General features: G+C 38.4%; 1 protein-coding gene across 6 annotated transcripts; it reads right to left on the minus strand.

Annotated features, from left to right (window-relative positions):
* Nucleotides 1-235: 235 nt before the first annotated feature.
* On the minus strand, nucleotides 236-19,189 carry Pasilla (RNA-binding protein Nova-1-like protein passilla). 6 transcript variants are annotated; one of them, XM_072892680.1, is made up of 6 exons: nucleotides 16,134-18,565; nucleotides 13,040-13,186; nucleotides 12,791-12,948; nucleotides 12,037-12,406; nucleotides 11,268-11,722; nucleotides 236-3,951 (listed from the first exon to the last, which is right to left on the minus strand). In XM_072892680.1, exons 1-6 carry the CDS (start codon nucleotides 16,249-16,251, stop codon nucleotides 3,901-3,903), a joined length of 1,299 nt encoding a protein of 432 aa, XP_072748781.1. In that variant the 5' UTR covers nucleotides 16,252-18,565; the 3' UTR covers nucleotides 236-3,900. The 6 variants fall into 6 exon arrangements, with proteins under 6 accessions (XP_072748781.1, XP_072748782.1, XP_072748778.1 ...); XM_072892681.1 differs by having other exon boundaries at nucleotides 236-6,660; XM_072892682.1 differs by lacking the exon at nucleotides 236-3,951 and adding an exon at nucleotides 11,059-11,197 and having other exon boundaries at nucleotides 16,134-18,566.
* Between the last annotated feature and the right edge of the window lie 265 nt (nucleotides 19,190-19,454).

Raw genomic sequence — 19,454 nt, forward strand, 5'->3', positions numbered from 1 at the left:
AGATACAGACCTTCCCAATTTCCACAAAATTACAATCGTACTTCATTATTTCGATCGAGTATATAGAACAGAAGAGACCAGAGCGTGTTACCGAGAAATTCAGCCGGGGGATTTTTTTTTTTGGTGAATGAAGAGAGAGAGACGATGAACGCGTATGATGTGATCATACTGCGACACTGAATGGACAAATGGATGGATGGACGGTGGCCAGGTCATGAAATGAAGAACAACAGAATGCATTTAATGAGCGATTGTTTATTATGCTCTTATTATGGTCACTTGTCATACAGGTAACGATGCTTCTCAATGAGTGAAAATAGTTAATATATTATGTTTGTTTGTTTGCTTTTTTTTTACTTTTATATAATTATTCAACATTGAATGGAGATAAATTGAGAGATGATGAAAGAATAACAATTTATGGATGCAAATAAATGTGGTTAGAGTGTAAAGTAATAATATTATAAGATTAGCCCTTCGGAAAGAATGCTCGTGTGTGAACTAAATTATATACTTCATCGATAACAATAATAGTGGTGCCCATTAAAAAAGAGGTCACGTCGGGATCAAAGAGCAATTAATTAAATTTCGTCGACGAGCGCGAAAGTGCAAAAGTAAAATCATCGCTCCTCGCGGTCGATCAATAAATAGAGAATTCTCTGTAAGCCTTACGAGCTGTACGAATATGCTCTTATCAAGTTCACTTGACAAAATTGCGTCTAGATTTGTCGTCTTTTCATCGTCGCGTATAGTCCCTTATACACATAATATATCTCTTTGAAATATTTTACGATAATCCACGGTATCGTTGATCGTTGGATGCTATTGATATCCAAAATGCGAAAAACAGTATTATTTTGCAATTTTTTAGATGCATTAATTTTTTCTTGGCATTACACAACTATTTTTTTTAGGTAGAATAATATTCAGATTGACATAATGCCAAGAAACACGGCTGTTGATAATTAATTGACATTTTATCCGATGCATAATCTTTACGGTATTTTCTCTACCGTGGATAGAAAGGAGAGGAACTTATGAAAGTGTTTCTCGAAAGCGATTCGCTTTCGTAAGTTGTCAATATTCGTGTGTTCTGGCATCGCATTCCTACACTTGCTTAATTAGAAATTAAATATATCACTTTTTGTTCAACGGCGTTTTTTAACATCGTACAATGTTGTAAGTATCGAAATATACGACCGTTAAAAAGCCATTAAAAAAGTATCAAATAATTGAATTGATTTTACATTATGATAATAGATTAAATAAAAATTCGACGATTATATACGTCTTGTCTTTTGTGAATTTTTTTGCCTTAATTTACGAAACAATCATCAAGTAATCATCGCAGTGAAATCAAAATCAACGATACCGTGGACGATATTCTCTCGAGGATTACAATCTTTTCGCCTATTTATCGCTTTATCGGGTCCTTGCTTACTTGTCTAAATATCCGTACCTTCCGAAGAGTTACGACTACTTTTACCACTAACTTAGCGTAAATATCGATAATCTTATAGCTCTCTCCCTCTGTCTAGTAAGGAGTTGAATATCGCAATACCCTTTTTTTCCTATATTTTTTTTCTCTCCCTCTCTTCGCGGAGGCGAGACGCCTCGGAATATTAAAAAATACGCAATTTTGCCCATTGCTCGTAATGCACCGTCGTTCTCGTTTTCGTGTTCGAGACAAGGAAAAAGAAAAACCGAACCGTGTGTGTACAATTATAGCATAAAATGTATAATGATGTGTGTGGGTTCTTTTCTTTTTTTTTCTAATCGTGTGTATGTGTGTGGCATAATTCGTTTCAAACTCGGTAAAACGCATGATGATGAGGAAAGAACGCACTGTCGCATGTATGTGTATATGTATGTGTGTACATGTATGTTACGTGTATATATGTCCTTAAATTATTTTATAGCCGAAGGAATGTAAGGTACAATACTCTTGATCGTGTAATTTCATTATCGGTGCGAGACGAATAAATCTCTCTATGGTACCTTCGCAGCCAGCTGCTCTCTCTTTCTCTCTTCCTCTCTCGCTTTCATATATATCTCGATTATATATATGTAATATATATATATATATATGTATATATATATTATATATGGAAGATAACACTATTTTCTCTCTTTTTCTCTCGATCTAATAATTCGCCAAGTACGCCGTAAATTAGACGCACAAAAAGACTTATCTCATCGCGAAAGTGAGGCGCAAACGCGCGTTCTCTCTGTTTCATTTGTTGCAGGATCCTCTCTATTCGTGTGTAGGCATGCAATTTTGACATTATACAATGTGTATGCGTGGTATCCGTGTGTATGTGTATGTATATATGTGAACGAGTCGTGATGGTGTGGGATGAGAGCACACGCGCACCCACGTGCACTTGCGACTTATAGCAATATACTACTTATACTCAACAAGGTACTCAATAGTTTCCTCTTTCTCTCCCTTTCTCCCACTCTTTGTCGCTACTTTATTTGTTTTTTTTTTTTAAATATTCTCCTTTTTTTTAAATCCCCGAGCTGCTATGTGCTACTTCTACCTCAACAACAACGATCTCACGTCTTGTGTAATTTTTTTTTTCATATTTCTTCTCTCTTACATTTATACGCTCTTACCCAAAATAATATACCATATTAACAGCCTAACTCTATTATAATATTCTCACTTCCGATAAAATAACATTACATACAATTTTTGTACAACCCTCTTAATTATTTTGTAACGAATGTGTGTTCTAGTTGTCGCGCGGACACACCACTTAACGTCGCCTCGTTATGTGCGTTTCGATACATTAATTTTCTTTCTTTTTTAATTGATTTTATTCTTTTCCCTCCCTCTCTCTTTCTCTCTCTCTCGATTAAATGACCTTTCCACACTACTTTATGAGAATGATGCTGAACTAGATAAACGAAGATCGTGATATGGGAAATATATATATCTCATGTCGTGGCTAATCGAATGATTTTTGAGTGCTGCAATCTTCGATAATTTGTATATCTTTCGTACTACATATATAATAAAATTTCGCTTCCGCTATTGTCAATCGATGCGATACACGATAAATAATTTCTTCTTTTTTTTTTTTTTTTGCGACGTTCTCTATAACGATATATCTTAGTGTAACATGTTCCTTAGCGTAATATATTACGTTTTACATTGATTTCCTTGGCTATCTTGGCGAATTCGCCCTATCGTTTAAACATTTGATTATAGCGAACGATTGCAAAAAAGTGGCAGTAAACTAACAAGTATAGATAAGTAAAACTCTTAATATAGAGACAAATGCAACATTCTTTCTGAAACAATAATTGATTGTAATATATATATATATATATATATATATATATATCGCAAATGGCTAACACTTGTATATATATTTATGTATTTTCTCTCTTTTCTAATTTATTTGAAATGTAATATTCATCGATCCATTAGGCCTTCGATCTGCCTTTCGGTATAATAGACCTTCGACATAAATTCCTTTTGATGATGATTTTTGAAAATGTTCGCGCAATGTTATTGAATTTATTTTTCTAATAAATTTCGGCTAAATCGATTTTCTCTCTTTTTCTTTACGGCCAACAATCGTAAGGATTAATTTTGATCAGATTCACCGTGCGGGATATTACTCCAGAAATTGTTGCACCTTTGACTTTTTTTAATTATTATCGTCGATCGTGTAGGACAAATTATGGAGGAAGATATACGCGAAAGAAAACGTGTGAAAGGAAAAAAAAAGTTAGGAAACGCAAACACGTGCACAACGCGACAATGTCGGAATTATAAATGTCCATTATAAATAACTCTCTCTCTCTCTCTCTCTCTGTCTCCCTTTCTCTCAATTTGCAGCTCAGTGTCTATTACAGCAAAAGCGTTAAATCCTTTTCCCTCTTTATTTATCCTCGTAATATTCCTGGCTGCTGCGAGAGTCCCCGTTTTACTGCAAACTAAGAATATAGGAGTACATAAATAGTATCTCGTAAAATATATACTCCATAACAATATATTACATATATTATATTATATATACATTACATAATATATTATATGTATTACATAATATATTACATAATATAATATATATATTATATATATATATATATATATATATATATTCCATAACGATATATTATATGTATTTAGCATATTAAAGGGAAATAAATGTCCGACTCTTAATTGAAAACGGCCTGCCTGTTGTGCAGGATATACACATCTTTAACAATACGTTCTACTGTCAAACGTTAACAAGTGTGGTGGTTGATGAGTTGGGAAGGCGGGAGGGGAAAAGAGGGAGGATAGGTTCGATATGGCACTAAAGGATGTGGAGTGACATGCAGCAGATTAATATTATTATTATTATTATTATTATTTTAAACTCTTGGCGCGATTTCGAATATCACTTTCTGCCTCTTTTTTGCATTTTTCTTTCTTTCTTTTTTTTCAGTTTTTTTTTTTTTTTTTTGCCTTCACATCGGATCTTAATGGAGATTAATGCGATGAGAAAGTACGATGGAACATGATCTTTACGATGTAGCCTAGCACACACAGCCAAGTAACGTGACACACGAGTCACCCTTACGCGCGGCGACGGAGTGTCGAAGATTCATTTAATAGTTACTGTAACAATAGTTGTAATTAGAATTGAGGCGAGTCAATGCAATTCCTACAGTTCCCTGATTACTACGCTACACCTTTTTCTCGCGGTTTCTCTCTCCTCCTGCGAGAGTTGTATATATATATGTATGTATGTATATATATATATATATATATATATATATATATATATATATATATATCAATTCTCTCTTTCTCTTCTCTCAATATTCTCCCTTAGTATTCTCATACTCGCGTATGAGAGAGTTTGTACGTATACACGCAGATACGTAGAACTATATATATTTATCTCTCTTTCCTCTTTCGTCGTCGGACAGGTTCGATCGTGTTTTATAATTTGTTTTATATTAATATTTCATAAAAGAGATTTAAGAAACTAGCTACATGTCTATGCGCCTAACTGTCCTGTGTACAGTCCTATCGACTGGCGACACGCCGCGGTTTTGGCGAGTAGAAACAAAGAAATATATCTTAAACTGTACAAAACAAAGCGTTGTATGAAAAAATAAAAGATTCTCCTAACAAGGAGGGGTAAGGGGACGGGAGCAGGGGTAAGGAAATGGTTTTGGTGGCGACGACTGTCGAGTCTATTGCAACAGTATGTCCTCTCGTTAAACAACTCGTAGGTAACATTGACTGGCCGATCAATACTGCTTTGCCACCTCGTGCGCGGATGCATCGTCGTCGTTCCTTCTGGAAAATCCTCGACGATATAATATACGCGAATTTTATTTAACCCTTTTCGTTCTCACGATCTCAAGTCATATTTTCTTCGAGAGAATATACATCAATCTCTCTCTCTCTCTCTCTCTCTCTCACACACACACGCAAAATTATCTCGAAAACATTTACCACTTTTCTTCAATGATAATTGAATACACGAATCTTGAGAGAAATTTAAGAAAATAGCGCTTGTTCATGCGCGACTTTGATTGTTTTGAAAAGGGTTAAAAAAAAAAAAAGTCCTCGTATACGAATCAATATCGTTTTACACGTAACGATAATCTTGTCCCCAATAAAATATATCCTACTGCTGATGTACGTTCAATATATATTGCGGCACGTCAATTATCAATCTAATATTTGTGACAAGATTATTTTTGTTCCAATATTGATCGCACGCGGGACGACTTTACACGCGGAATTGTTGATTTCACTGTAATATATCACGTATTACGTAATATACGTCGAAGATAGATATAGATATATATATATATATATATATATATATATATATATATACGTACTAACGCATATATACGCATACATACGCCGTTAAATGACATCAGGAAAGTTTAATAAAAAAAAGTGTTATTTTAATATAATGACAATTGTCATTCTTTACGGTATATCTTCGAGATACCGTAAAGAATGACAATTTTCAGGGCTACTCTCTCAGAAATGTGTTTAGAATCTTCTACTCCTTATCTTTTCTCAATGCCAGATCTTGAAAAATATATATCTATTCTATATCTTTGTTGTTGTGTTTGAGAAGATATTCCAGAGATATTTTCAAGCTATATCAGATAAGCGATTAAAACTATACATCCCGAAGAGAAACACTTTTGAATCGTTATTTAAAATAACACTTTTAACATCGCAAAATCTATGAATCATAGTATCGATACGATCACTAAAATTTATAACAGGCGGTATACTCTTTTATAAATCAACATTACACTAAGGAGAATACTTATGTTAGACTGGCTTATCGCGCTATGGCCTCTATACGCAATCCGTATGTTTTCTTTTAGCGGTTTTTCTGCGTTTGATTCTTACCCGGAGTATATCGCATGGAGATTTGTCCTCCACGCGTCGTTTACGCATTCATTTCAGGGGAAGAGAATCTCGGTCCTGATCTCTCGTCGTCATCGAAAAACAAATACGGACGTCATCGCGCGAAATATCCGTTATCATACTTAACCGAGCATGTTAACTTTATTTTCGCTGCTTTCGTGACGAAGCTGTCCTTTTTCCTCCCTCGATCTCCCCCTCGTCTTGGCCGAACTTTGCGGCATGCCGTCGCAAACGCTTTACTTTACCTGCGCAAATAAATTCTACAATTTTACATTCTATATCAACGTACATACATAATTCGTTTGTTCGTTCGACAACTTTCGCTTACTGGCGGCTGATAAATATACACTCTCTTTCTCGGCTCCATCACAGCTAGTCTTATATACGTAATCTGCTCTACTACGGAATGTTTAATATCAGAGAGAACCCTATTTCTAATTTAACACGAACTGCTACCTACAAGTTGTTTGTCAGAGAGACCTCCTCCCTTCTTCTCCTCCTCGTTCGGATATTGCATCTATCTACAAACATGTACGTCATAACTTGTGTCATTTGTACCAACAGGCGATGCATATCACAAAATTAGTCGCTTCATTCTGCGCTAACGAAGATACGAGATACCAAGGCGATTGTTTCTTTTAATTTCTTTCAAACGCTATACGCGAATAGTGCTAAGATTAACAGCATGGCTATTGCAAATGTACGGTAACGGTAAGGGTGAACGGGTTTGGAGACAGAAATTCGTGCGGAAAAAATGTCATAATATCGCTCGTAAAAGCAGCCGCTTCCTTCTAAGAGATGTCTAATATAATAAAAGTAGAGAAGTAAAAACGGAAGTGAATCGTAAGCGACGCGTAAGCGAGTTTTCGGTTCAAAAGTTTATCGTCCAATCTCGTTCACAACTGTGTTACAATCAGAACTATATAGAGTTAATCTTTATCTCTCTCTCTCTCTCTCTCTTTCTCTCTCTCTCTCTCTCTCTCACAACTTTAACAACATGGGAATATAAAATAAAGATACTGATTCTCAATCGATGGTTTTTGTAAGATGTAATGTGAGACGCTCCTGTCTGAGAGACGCGAATGAATATTAGAACGATTAAATAACATATTGAGAATCGTGAATATGAAAGACGAATAAATAATATTAAATCTAATTAATAGATAACGTACATATTTGTAGCAGTGGCAATGTAAAACTGTGTGAATGTGTACTTGTGTGTATAAACGGGACTAATGGCAAATTCGAATGACAAATGCTTTTTTCTTTTTCTGTTTTTTCTTTTTTTTTTTGCTTTACTCGCTCATCGCGTATCGCGCGACAAATTCAATACCTTTCGCCTGTAGTCGGCCAGAGAATATTCATAGCTGACTATAATGGAAGATTTGTAGCGCGATGAGAATCAGCGGTAGCCAATTAATAATAGCTCTAATGTGATGACTTCGGAGAGAATGACGATATAGAGACTTGTGTAATATATTTTTTTTTTTATATTAATCAATATATAATGAAATATATTATGCTGCCGTTAGCGTTAATAGCACGAAGGCCATCAGAACACACTAATCCATAAATTAAATTAATGCCTAATAAGTTACATTTATATATGCTCTTTTAAAACTTTAGAATCGATCTATCTACAGCAACCTAGTTAATTATATTCATATTTCTCGGTGACTTTTCAATCTATTTGGGCAACACAGTGAAGTTTAATTGATAATAGAGTTCACATAGAATTTATGGATAAACATAAATCTGTTCTCTCTTCTTTGCGGACGCAAATATTTTGTCAACAATCTTTTATAATATCTCATTTCCACATTCTTTTATATATAGTATATTTCTGTATATATATTATATATTTATATATATATTTTTTCTTTTTTATATATATATATACATATATATGTCATTTTTTTTATAATTCATTTAACGTGATTTCTCTTTTTATATTAATCTAATGCATCGCTCTCGCTGTATAATACATACATGGGTACGTACACATATACATATATACCTGTATATACATATATATGCATGTATGAATGTGTATGTATATATACATATATATATATATCTTTCTCTCTGCATAATATATTATAATTATCATTCCCGTTATGCAATATTTATAAATATACAAGTCATTGTTTAAAGAGCGGTGGGCCAGCGCCTCCATTTATAAATTGTACTCATGTACAGTTATATATTTCATTTCGATATAATCATTATTTTAACTACACCCATTATTGATTACTACCTAGCTTATATCACCCCTTCCTATGTACCTGTCCTCAAAAAAAAGAAAGAATGTTTATAAAAATTCCTACTCGTAACGGATATATCCTTTCTTCCAATCACAAACAGCGAAAGTGCAACAGATTTGTCTGAAAATGTTTAAATCGATCCTATCATTCGACAAACCTGTCAACTCGTTTCCGGTGACGAAGCTTTAAGAAAAACTTTCCGTTTGGCTCACATTCGCATAAACAGATTTTCCATTTGAAAAACGCTCCCTTTTACGTTCCATACAGAACCCAAAAATACGCGACTTGGCTAAATAATCGAGATTGTCTAAAGTAATGATTAAAACGGGTAACAGAAGAGATTCTCGTATATATCTACGATCTATATAAATCTGTGTTAGATCATTTTAAAATACACGAATCTGTATCGGTAAAAATTCTCGCGCGCGGCGAGAAGAAAACGATCGAAGAAAAAAGCTCGCACGTAAATAAAAGACTTCTGAAAAGTGTCGTTTAAACGAACGAGCGTCTGCGTCATCTCAAGAAAGCAAACGCCAATATAGATCCTACTTTCTCCCAAAAAGGCACGTAACAAATTCCAATGTCGAGTCCGATTAAATGAGACTAAAGTAAACGCCAGGCAAAATATTAATAGATCTTAATCGTAGTCAACTGACAATCGCCTTAGAAGAGGAAATAATTAGACTAAAAGTTCTAGAGGTAAATAATGGAACAATTGCGCATGCACTGTCCGTAGATTATATAATTTGAGAATATCATATAAAAAATGATGTGCAAAAAGGCATTATCCTAGTAAACGAGTGCTAAAGCATAAATAGATTTTTCCATTCCATCTTAGAAATATATATTAAAAAGTAATAACAAGTTTAAAGTTAATCTAATTTTATATATATTACTCTAAAAACTATGAAAACTTGAGGTTCGTTCAGAGATGAAGACTTAAACGCTTTGGAATTAAAAATATAACTTGGCAATAAGGAGTTATCCATTATTTATTTAACTGGACCAGCCAGCGGTATTGTAAATATATAAATATATGTTTATATATATATAGAATAACTCTCACTTTGGATATATATATATATATGAATATATTAAACTTCCAAATATTTCTGCGTTATACACAGAAGTTTCGAAAAGAGTTTTATAAAGTTTTAGAACCCAAAATTTTAGGCTCCAAGAATTTATAATCTTTTTTCCGAAACATCGTGTGTGTGTGTGTGTGTGTATGTATGTGTGTGTGTGTGTGTGTGTGTATGTGTATGTATATATATATATATATAAACTCTTTGGTTTTGCCAAGATATTACTGTGTACTCAGTGTGAATGAAATAAATAATATATTTTGCAAAAAGAACGGGAAGAGTCCATTAGTCTAAGTATTTCCTATCTCGAAAGACAATTCAAAATGTTGATTACACCAAATTCTTGTCTCAACATTTTTCAGTTGACTAATCGATGAATGACCCAGATTCATTGCCGTTTCGACGTTGAGTTCTGTATGAGCTGGACCTTTTGATCATTATGATGAAATATGTCCCATAAAAATCTGAAGATGCATTCACAATATTATCCAGGCAGAAAAGTTCGTCTATCGAAAGAAGAAGCCATATCTTTCCAAGTGTGTACTGTAGTTTGTCGTGTACAGATGTGTGAACAATTGTGTTTGGCTAAGGGGATGCCGTAATCGAATCTTTCCGAATCGATAACAATTACATCGTGTGTGGATTACCTCAATTGGTAATACGTTATACACAATAACAACTAGTTATTCGTGGCAACTCTGATGCGATACGCGCGTGTCGTGTGTGATAAAGCCCCGTAATGTGGTGTATCACAGAACAATCGTAGTAGTTATATATATATGTATATATATATATATATATCATACACATACATAATTTTAATATATATATACATATATATATACGCATGTATGTACATATATATATATACATATACATATATATGTCATAATATAATCTTAAAAGATAGAGATAAATGTGTTGACGAGCCATGATGGATGTACGAACGTAAGTGATACGACAATGCAAGCGCTATAGTGACAACGCAGCGCGATAGATGACAACGGGCGGTAGATTGGCGATGTTGGACGAAATATATATATAATATATATATATATGTCAAAAGTATATAGAGGAGAGAAGAGAATCGCGCGCCGTGTTTGGGCGCGTTCTACCTTCTCAGGGTGTGAAGAGGTGAACAACGGAGCTCAATAATGGGGATGAACAAGAGGAGTGCTGTTTTTGAAATCAATGTATCATACTGGCGATGGCATTCTGACGTGCTCGCTTCGCCTCCTCTTCACTGATCCTCTGCTCGATCAAGTATTGAGCAGTGTTGATCGCATTGGGATAACCCGTGATAGTCACTATGCGGTTCCTGGTACCAGGGGCGAACATGCCCTTCTTAGAGATTTGTATGTTGGCGCCACTTAGGTGCTGAATCTCAATGAGGGCACGACCACCGGGTCCCAGAATAGCTCCCACTATAACCTCTGCAATTTCTATGTCTACTTTCTTGGTCTCCTTGTTGTTGGCGTCTACCTGTGTAGGACTCTTACTTACAAGTGATAACTGGTTAGTGCCCAGGCCGAACGAATTGTTGTTCAGGTGTATCGCGCTGGCGGCGGTGTTGTTCTGTCGGAACGGATCGAACGGCTCGTAACGATCGAGGGTATTGCGCGGCGTCGGCGAGGTCGATCCGAGTGCAGGCACGGTCCCGATCGGTCCGAACACACCGCCATTGTTGTTTGAGCCGTTAGCGGTCGTCGTGCTGTCCATCGGATTGCCCAGGTAGCTCATACTAGACGGCATTCCTATGCCCATCCCGAGGATATTATACTTGGCTAGAGTCGCGATCGCGGCGAGTATCTCCGTGGCTGCGGGCTCGGAGAAACCTGTCGTACGTAGATTCAGTTTTATATGTTCCAGCAGCTGCGTCGTCACTGGTGCCGTGCCCGCTGTAATGGCCGCGCCCAGATTCAAGTTAAGACTCAAACCAGCACCGTTCAAGAGACTCACTAAAATAATAAACGGATAACCACATCATAATATTTATTAATATTAATCACAGACAATGAGATGATTTCTCTTGTGTACGATTCTAAAGATATATGAAGAATACTTTTTTTACTTTCATTTATTTCAAATTTATTTAACACATTGAATTTTTCTCATATCCAGTTATTTAATAATCTTAATAAGCTTAAGGAAAAAAGTATGTATTCAAAAGTTTTTATTATATAATCTTATTATGGATAATACTAGAGTAATAAAATAGTATTTCATTGTAGAAAATGCTTTATCAGCATTATAAAACTTGTTAAATACTAACCTGTATTTATACCAGCTGTAGATGTGTAGGTGGGAGTGCTTGTGGGGGCTTGAGCGTAAGGACTGCCTGTAGGATTGTAGTTGGCAACCGGACCACTTACGTCCGCATAACTGACATTAAGACAGGTACCGCTTTGCGGATCATCCGCTACTTTCGCTAAGATCATATGTAACGCTCTGTGATTATTCTCTTTCTCACCAATCACCGTTATACATCGCTCTTGAAGAGACAAATCTTTAGCCTTCTGACTTATTTGGACGTATGAGCCGGATTCTTCCTTAATTTGCTTAATGTAATTTCCGGCTTTTCCTATTATCATCCCCGCGGTGCTATTAGGTACTAAAATTTTGACCTGAAATAGCAGTTTCGGCTATGTGTCATTGACGCATACAAAGTTCGCATATGCAACAAAGAGAATAATTACAAGTTTAATTATTAGACAAATTATTTTATTTGGTATAAATTTAGTAATTACTTTTTATGGCTGATTGTTATTAAAATATCGTGTTTTTATAAAGACAATTATTATCAATATTATGATAGCAAATTGCCATTACTTTTAAAAGACATCCTGTCAAGAAAAATATTCTAAAATTTGTAATTATTTTTAATATTGTAATACTTTTCTAAAAATATAACTATTAATAATACACAGTAATAAATTTGCACTTTTTTTGAAAAAATATTGTATATAAAAGAAACCAGATGTTAAGAAAACAAATTTTTTTACACCTAAAATATTTGAATCTTATACCTGCTTGTCTCTTTCCGCGGTGGCTTTACCAGAGTCGAAGTCAACTGTAGTTTTCGAAGTAAGATCAGGCTTCTCGCGTATTTTATCCATGATAAACTCCATAACTTCCATTATAGCGTCGACGGTGCCAGTGATCAGGCATACCCTCTCGGTAGTTCCTGTAACAAGCAAATAAAACAATTTTCTTGTAAAAGAACTAATAAAGGAAACATGGAAATTTCATGTATATATACAAGCATAAATGTATACCTGGATAGAAATCGTGTGATTTAGACATTTTAACCCTTGCCCCTGTATCCTTTTGAAGTTGAGCAATTGTGTCTCCACCTTTCCCAATAATGGCCCCGGCCGCCACCCCGGGGACCAACACTTTAAGGTGATAAGTTCCATCTCCTCCTGCGAAATTAGAACAAACCATCTTCTTAATCATTTTTATACATATGTATAAATAATACATAAGTAAATATATATATATATATTACGTGGGAAAATTTCTGAATAATAGGATGCAATTTAAAATTAATTTAAAAGAAAACGAGGAAAAAAACAATTATTAAAAGTTGTAAAAAAGTTTCATTATGAAATACTGTACTGTAAAGTGATTAAAAAAAGAGATATTTTATTTTTCACAAAGATATTTACTTTTTTTTTAAAAAATTATATTATAATTTCCCTCCTCAGCAAATTAAAGATGAAATTTCCAAAAATTTTTAAAAGCGCATAAAAAATAATGTCAAGAAAATAATATTTCAAAACATATTGAAAACGTGAATATATGTATTTTATGAAAAAAAATTTCAATAATTTTTCTGAAAATTGAATCAATTTAAAAAATCAGTCCGATTTTTTTTTTACTCTTGTCACATTTATACAATTCGAAAAGCATTATATTCTCACATTCCCGTCTCGTTAATTAAACGAACATACGATTTGTCGACTGAAAATTGTTGATCGAAGATCGAGATTTATCTCTCTGCGAAATCGAAACTTTTTATCTACAATCAAGCATATTTCTCAAATCATATGCTTCAAAGTTGCATAATTCCTTTTTTTCTCGCTTATACTTGCAAATGTAATCGAACGTGATCAAAGGCGATTAAAGAAAATCCAGGAAATCTAAGCTAGTTGACGTCGATGAGTTGGTCAACCGAGTGATGACACGCGGTCATCGGAATAAATGCGTGGCACATAAATAAGCGAAAAAAAGCCCAGTAGTAAATGAATGACTATCAATTCTTGCGAAATTACAGTTGAAGATTAAATTGCCAACACAACTATTTTTTTACTAAACAGAGAAGACGATCGCAGTTAAATTCGTGACCAACCACATACAGATTTATTTATAATTTTTCATCATTAATCATTCGATAAAATTTCAAATTTTCAAAAATCTCTCGTCAACAAAATTATCAGGCTAGTGAATCTTGGAATCTGAATAATTTAACCAGCCTGTTTCTAATTGCATCGACAATCTTGATTAGTCAAGTTTTCGTTTGCATATTATTCGCTCTTTCCGGACAGTAAATGTTGATTATGGCATGAATAAAAAGAGAAAAAGTTGAGTTGGTCACGGTCATCGCAGCGATGACTAACCTCCGTTGCGATCGCTAAAGACACACACGAATCAAATTGCGATTAAGAGCTTAAAAGAATCGATTGCACGACGATAATCTACTCAAAAATAACTTTACTCAACGCTCATCTTGTCATTTGACTCCAACCGCGTGACTAATAGTAGGAAAGCGCTAATCATGCTGAAAAAGATGACTAATATCAATATCAGATCGAATATGTCACGGCGAAAAGATCGACGTGGCGAACGCGTCGAACATCCGCCCTTTTCAGATCGCTGATCCCGAGTGCATCGCGAACGGGGTAGGAGAAACGGTAACCGAGATCGATGCGATCAGGCCGAAAGGGACGACGCGCGGCGAGAAGTTGGACGTGCGATAGGCAAACAGCTGTTTGACAGATGGAAGCCCTGCGCGCTGGCTCGACTCGTTCGTTCGTTCGTTCGTTCGCTCGCTCGCTCGCTCGCTCGCTGGCCCGGCGACCTTGACCCGCAACCTCGTCGGCGCGGCGGCGGCGGCGGCGGTGGTGGCGGAGAGGTGCTGTGCGGCGCGGTGCGGTGCGGTGCGTGCGTGCGTGACAACTCACCGATGCGCCACATCCTAGAGTGGGCGCCGTCGTTCTGCGCGCGGATGTTAGCGGCGACGCGCGTGACTACGTCGACGACGGCGACTTCTCGATGATGATGACGATGATGATGACGACGACGACGACGACGACGACGACGACGACGATGGTGACTATGGCACCGCGATACGGGATACGCGGTGCGAAGTGTGACTCGCGCGCGCGGATGATGCACAAAGACAGCGAGGACGTAGCGGCGCTGCGGAGACGTGCGCCGCTATTTTCACCAAGTCCGCGCGACAAAGTTGCAGAGTCACCGTAGTAGAAGCAGCTACCGCCGTGGAAGCGGTCCTCCATTAACGATGTTCCACAGGCACGACCGCCCACACGTAATCGAGGAAGATAGATAAAAAGAGAGAGAGAGAGAGAGAGAGAGAGAGAGAGATAGAGAGAAACCGGATGAGGAAAGGAAGAGGAAGACGTCAAACGCGGGTCGGAAGGTCGGAATTTAAAACACCCGCTGATTCAGTCTTCGAACTTGACGTGCTTCGCGCGCGCGACTCTGTAAATCGTAGAAGATAGGACACGGCAGAGAGTGCGAAGAAAAAGAGATAGAGAGAGGAAGGGAAAAAAAAGGAAAAGAGAAGGTCGAAGCAGGCGGAAAGAGAGGAGACGTGGCACGGCAGAGGATGCGCGAGACGAGGCGCGGTGCTTTGTCGCGGTACATACGGCTATCGTCGGGCGAAGCGATCCGTCGACGAGGCCCCCACGAAGTGGGAAACGAAAGGGAATGGCCCGGCGATCCGCGCCGTGTGCCGTGCCGTGTCAACAGAGCGCGGCGGCGGCGGCGGCGACGGCGACGACGAGATTGTCAAAGGCGCGCGCGAAAGACGGAGTAAGAGAGAGAAAGAGACGGAGCGGGGTGTACGTAGGAAGAGAGGGAGACGGACGTTCCCGTGCGTGTACGTATTACCTATCGGCGCGTACTTATATACGATGCGCGAGTATGCGTGCACGCGAGAGAGGAGGTCTAGAGCTCCGAGACGAGAGAACGAGAGGGAGAGGGAGAGGGAGAGGGAGAGAGAGCGCGAACGAGCGAGCGAGCGAGCGAGCGAGCGAGCGAGGGAATGAAATCACCGAATGACCAAAGTCGTGGCTGAGTCGCGAGATTTGACGCGCGGCGTCGACGACGCCTCGATGGAAATACCTGATCCGTAGTGCGATCTCTTGGTCGCGCCGTTTTCCGCGTCGCAGTCGAGCGGCCGCTTTCTGGAGTCCGCAATCTCCGGGGAGGGACACGTCTCCATTCCTGAATCAGCGGCCATCTTGATTCGCTCGTTGCGCGCACGTAACACACACAGCCACACGAACAGGCGGTACACAACACAGGAGCAGAAAGAGAGATATATACACACGGAACTTGCACCGTACACTCCTACCGATCAGATAGACGGGGAAAGGGAAGAGGGAAGGCCAGAACGGCAATGAGAGAACGAGGAAGAGAGAAAGAGAGAGAGAGAGAGAGAGAGAGAGAGAGAGAGAGAGAGAGAAGGGGAGAGAACAAAACGAAGCGCGCGAGCAAGACGAACGATGGAACGATGGAACGATGGGGATGTAGTGGAGGAGGCAACAGCAGACGATGTGTCGGGGACAAGTGTCGTGTCCCGAGAATGAGGTGCCAGGCGCGGGAGTGAAGAGGCACGACGTTACCCGCTCTCGGACGTACGTACGGACGTACGGACGCGCGGAGTACGAGCACGACGGAGTTGTCGCGGACCCACTCTCGTCTCGTTTATACCGCAGATATACCGCGCGCCCGGAGGGTATAATACAACAAACTAGGTAGAGGAGGAGGAGAAGGAAGAGGAGATGTACCCGCGCCACGGACGTACGCGCGCACGTACGGACGGACGGACGGACGAACGAACCGTGCTGGATGAGTGAACGAACAAGTGACACACGCGGGGTGCCGCGTCTCACTGGCGACTGCTCGCGGCTCCCTTGCCAACCAGCTGGTTGATACTCGGTGTGCGGAGTGCGGACTCGTACACCTCTCTAGGCTCGTCGCGTCTTCGTCTAGCCTACGGCGGGACCCCTATTGCTACTGCCACAGTTTCTCTCTCTCTCTCTCTCTCTCTCTTTCTCATGCGCGCGCAGTTTCTCTCTCTCTTTTCCGTTCTCTCTGCCAGCCCTATCGCACGCGAGCTCCGTTTAACAGGGGCGGATCGAGCCGAACGCATTAGCGGGCACCGTTGTTCCCCGCTTTAGGAAACTTCGGATCGCAAAGATGACACTTCCGGGAGTCCTTCGGCAAAAACGCGGCGCGCGCGCACGCCGCAACGCGAGCGCGCTTGTTACGTAAGCGACCGCGGCGGAGAGGGGAAGGCGCGGACGTAACCCAATGCTGCTCTGCCTTCTGCCTGTCCGTCCCCTGATGCCTGATGCGTTGCGTCGTCCTGCGCGCCCGAACTCGCGCGCTTTAGATCGAATTTATGGTCGTGACTCGCGCGCAGTCTCCGCGCCTCGTGACGTTTGATCGGCGTTTTCCCGCCGCGATGAGTATTTCAATTTCAGCGCTTTTTTTTTTTCACATATCAATACTTCTCGAATTAATTCCAGAAAATGATGAAAAAATATCCCCAATCGAATAGAACGCTCCTATATGTATTTATAATACTTCGTTCTTATATTTTAGATCATCTAAAGTGTAAAATTTTTAATTTAAATATAAAAACAGACTCAATACTGATCTTAGAGCGGACAAACTGCGACGTGTACGACTCGGGTCATTTTTTTCGAGACACCCGGTATATGCAGTGTTATGAAATATGCAAGAGTGAGAAAACATAGTTACTATTCTTCTCGCCGTCAAAGACGAAACGATGACGACCTTTGCGCCTCCGTAAAACGCGATAGCGCGATCTCGCCTACCGCTTCGCTCGCTGCATCCATGCGGGACGATGACGACGGATCGTGCGATAGCGCTCGATTTCTTATCCTTGGTCTATAAATGTATTAGAGAGAGAGAGAGAGAGAGAGAGAGAGAGAGGGAGGGAGAGCGTGGCAAATACACCCGGGCTTATACGAGAGATTATCCGAGCCGGGAGCAAAGTTCCTTCGCGTATTACGAGAGATCAAACCCGTAATTCAATTCTCCGCGCTTCAATCACTTGTCGGTCGAGATTCGCCTTCCCCGGATTCTCCATATACATTTTGCTAATAAATAATAAAGAGAAATAGCTTGATACTAGTTTGTTGTAAAGTTGATAACACGTGCGTGACAGATAAAACAATTATATATATTGAAAAAAAATTACTTTACATTCGAATTTCAGCTATTTTCAGCGTGGTATTTATCTCGCATCGATATGCGATTTTCAAGTATATCCGATGTTAATGATGATAAATCTTGTTTGGAAACATGAGACCGATACACGAGAATATACCGTTTTACAACGCATATAAAAGCGCCGTCAATTACGCATCATTGTTAATTATTTTCTTCGCGACGATTAGTCATACGATACACGTCGGCACCTGGTTATCGTATACGCCGATACAAGAAGCACCCATCTGGTGAACGTTGTGATATTTACGATGCCTAATGCAGTGGAGTCATCTCTTGCGCATGACATACTGCACTCTGGCATACTGGATGGTCTAGAAGATTGAGCATAATAAAGTAGGCTAGAATATATACAGATATATCGTTCAAGGTTTTAAATGCAGCATTTAAAAAAAGTGGAACGGCAAGATCGGGATTTTAATTAATCGCGCTCTTCCTTATGTCATACGTATATGTGTGGTTCGAAAAAAAATTTCTCAATAAATTGCTAGATTGTGATTAAATCATTCGAGTAACGTAAATTATTCGGTAATAAATAATAAGCGTTTAATACGAGCGTTTTTAGTGGTATCGTCGAATCGAAACGATCGACTAAAAGTAAAATGTCAAGGCGTGAATAATAATTTTTCTGCAATTATATACGTAAAAAGAGAATCGCGCGAAATTTTGACAAATATACCTAGAAAGTGATACACTAAGCTAAATCTCGTATTTAATAATCTCGTAGAGAGATACAATGTCCTTCACAGAGTAAATTTTGAATACAGCTTTGTTATATTTCGCAATCTTTGACTTTAAAAAAGCTGTTGTCTTTTTTATCTTAAGCGTTTCTATTATCAATTACTGTGCATGCTTGTTTTTTTATTGCCAATAATCGTAGACGAGAAAATGAACTGATAATAAATTCAAAAGATGCAGCTAATGCACTAGTGTATCGAATCGAATAACAATATTATAATATATTGAATAATAATAATAATAATATCTCATAATATTAATTAGTTTCTGTTTTTTTTACTACTGTAAATTTATACACGACAGCTTAACGCATTCAACTGACAATGAGTAAGAAACACGTGTGAATCTGGAACACGCGTGGTCGGAGCAAAACAATTTGAATCGATCGTTAAAATTTGAAGAGACAGTACGAGTTTGTTTACGCTTCAATTCGAGCCGAATAAA

The sequence above is a fragment of the Anoplolepis gracilipes genome, chromosome 5 (genome assembly GCF_047496725.1).
Source record: "Anoplolepis gracilipes chromosome 5, ASM4749672v1, whole genome shotgun sequence".
Lineage (NCBI taxonomy): Eukaryota > Metazoa > Arthropoda > Insecta > Hymenoptera > Formicidae > Anoplolepis > Anoplolepis gracilipes.

Bases quoted from the DNA above. Each gene is read 5' to 3' on its own strand.
- Pasilla (XM_072892677.1), bottom strand. From the start codon at position 16,251: ATGGCCGCTGATTCAGGAATGGAGACGTGTCCCTCCCCGGAGATTGCG. The intron at 13,187-16,133 runs GTATTTCCATCG...CTAATTTCGCAG, and splicing joins GAGATCGCACTACGGATCAG to GAGGAGATGGAACTTATCAC. The intron at 11,723-12,036 runs GTTAGTATTTAA...TTATTATTTTAG, and splicing joins TACAGCTGGTATAAATACAG to TGAGTCTCTTGAACGGTGCT.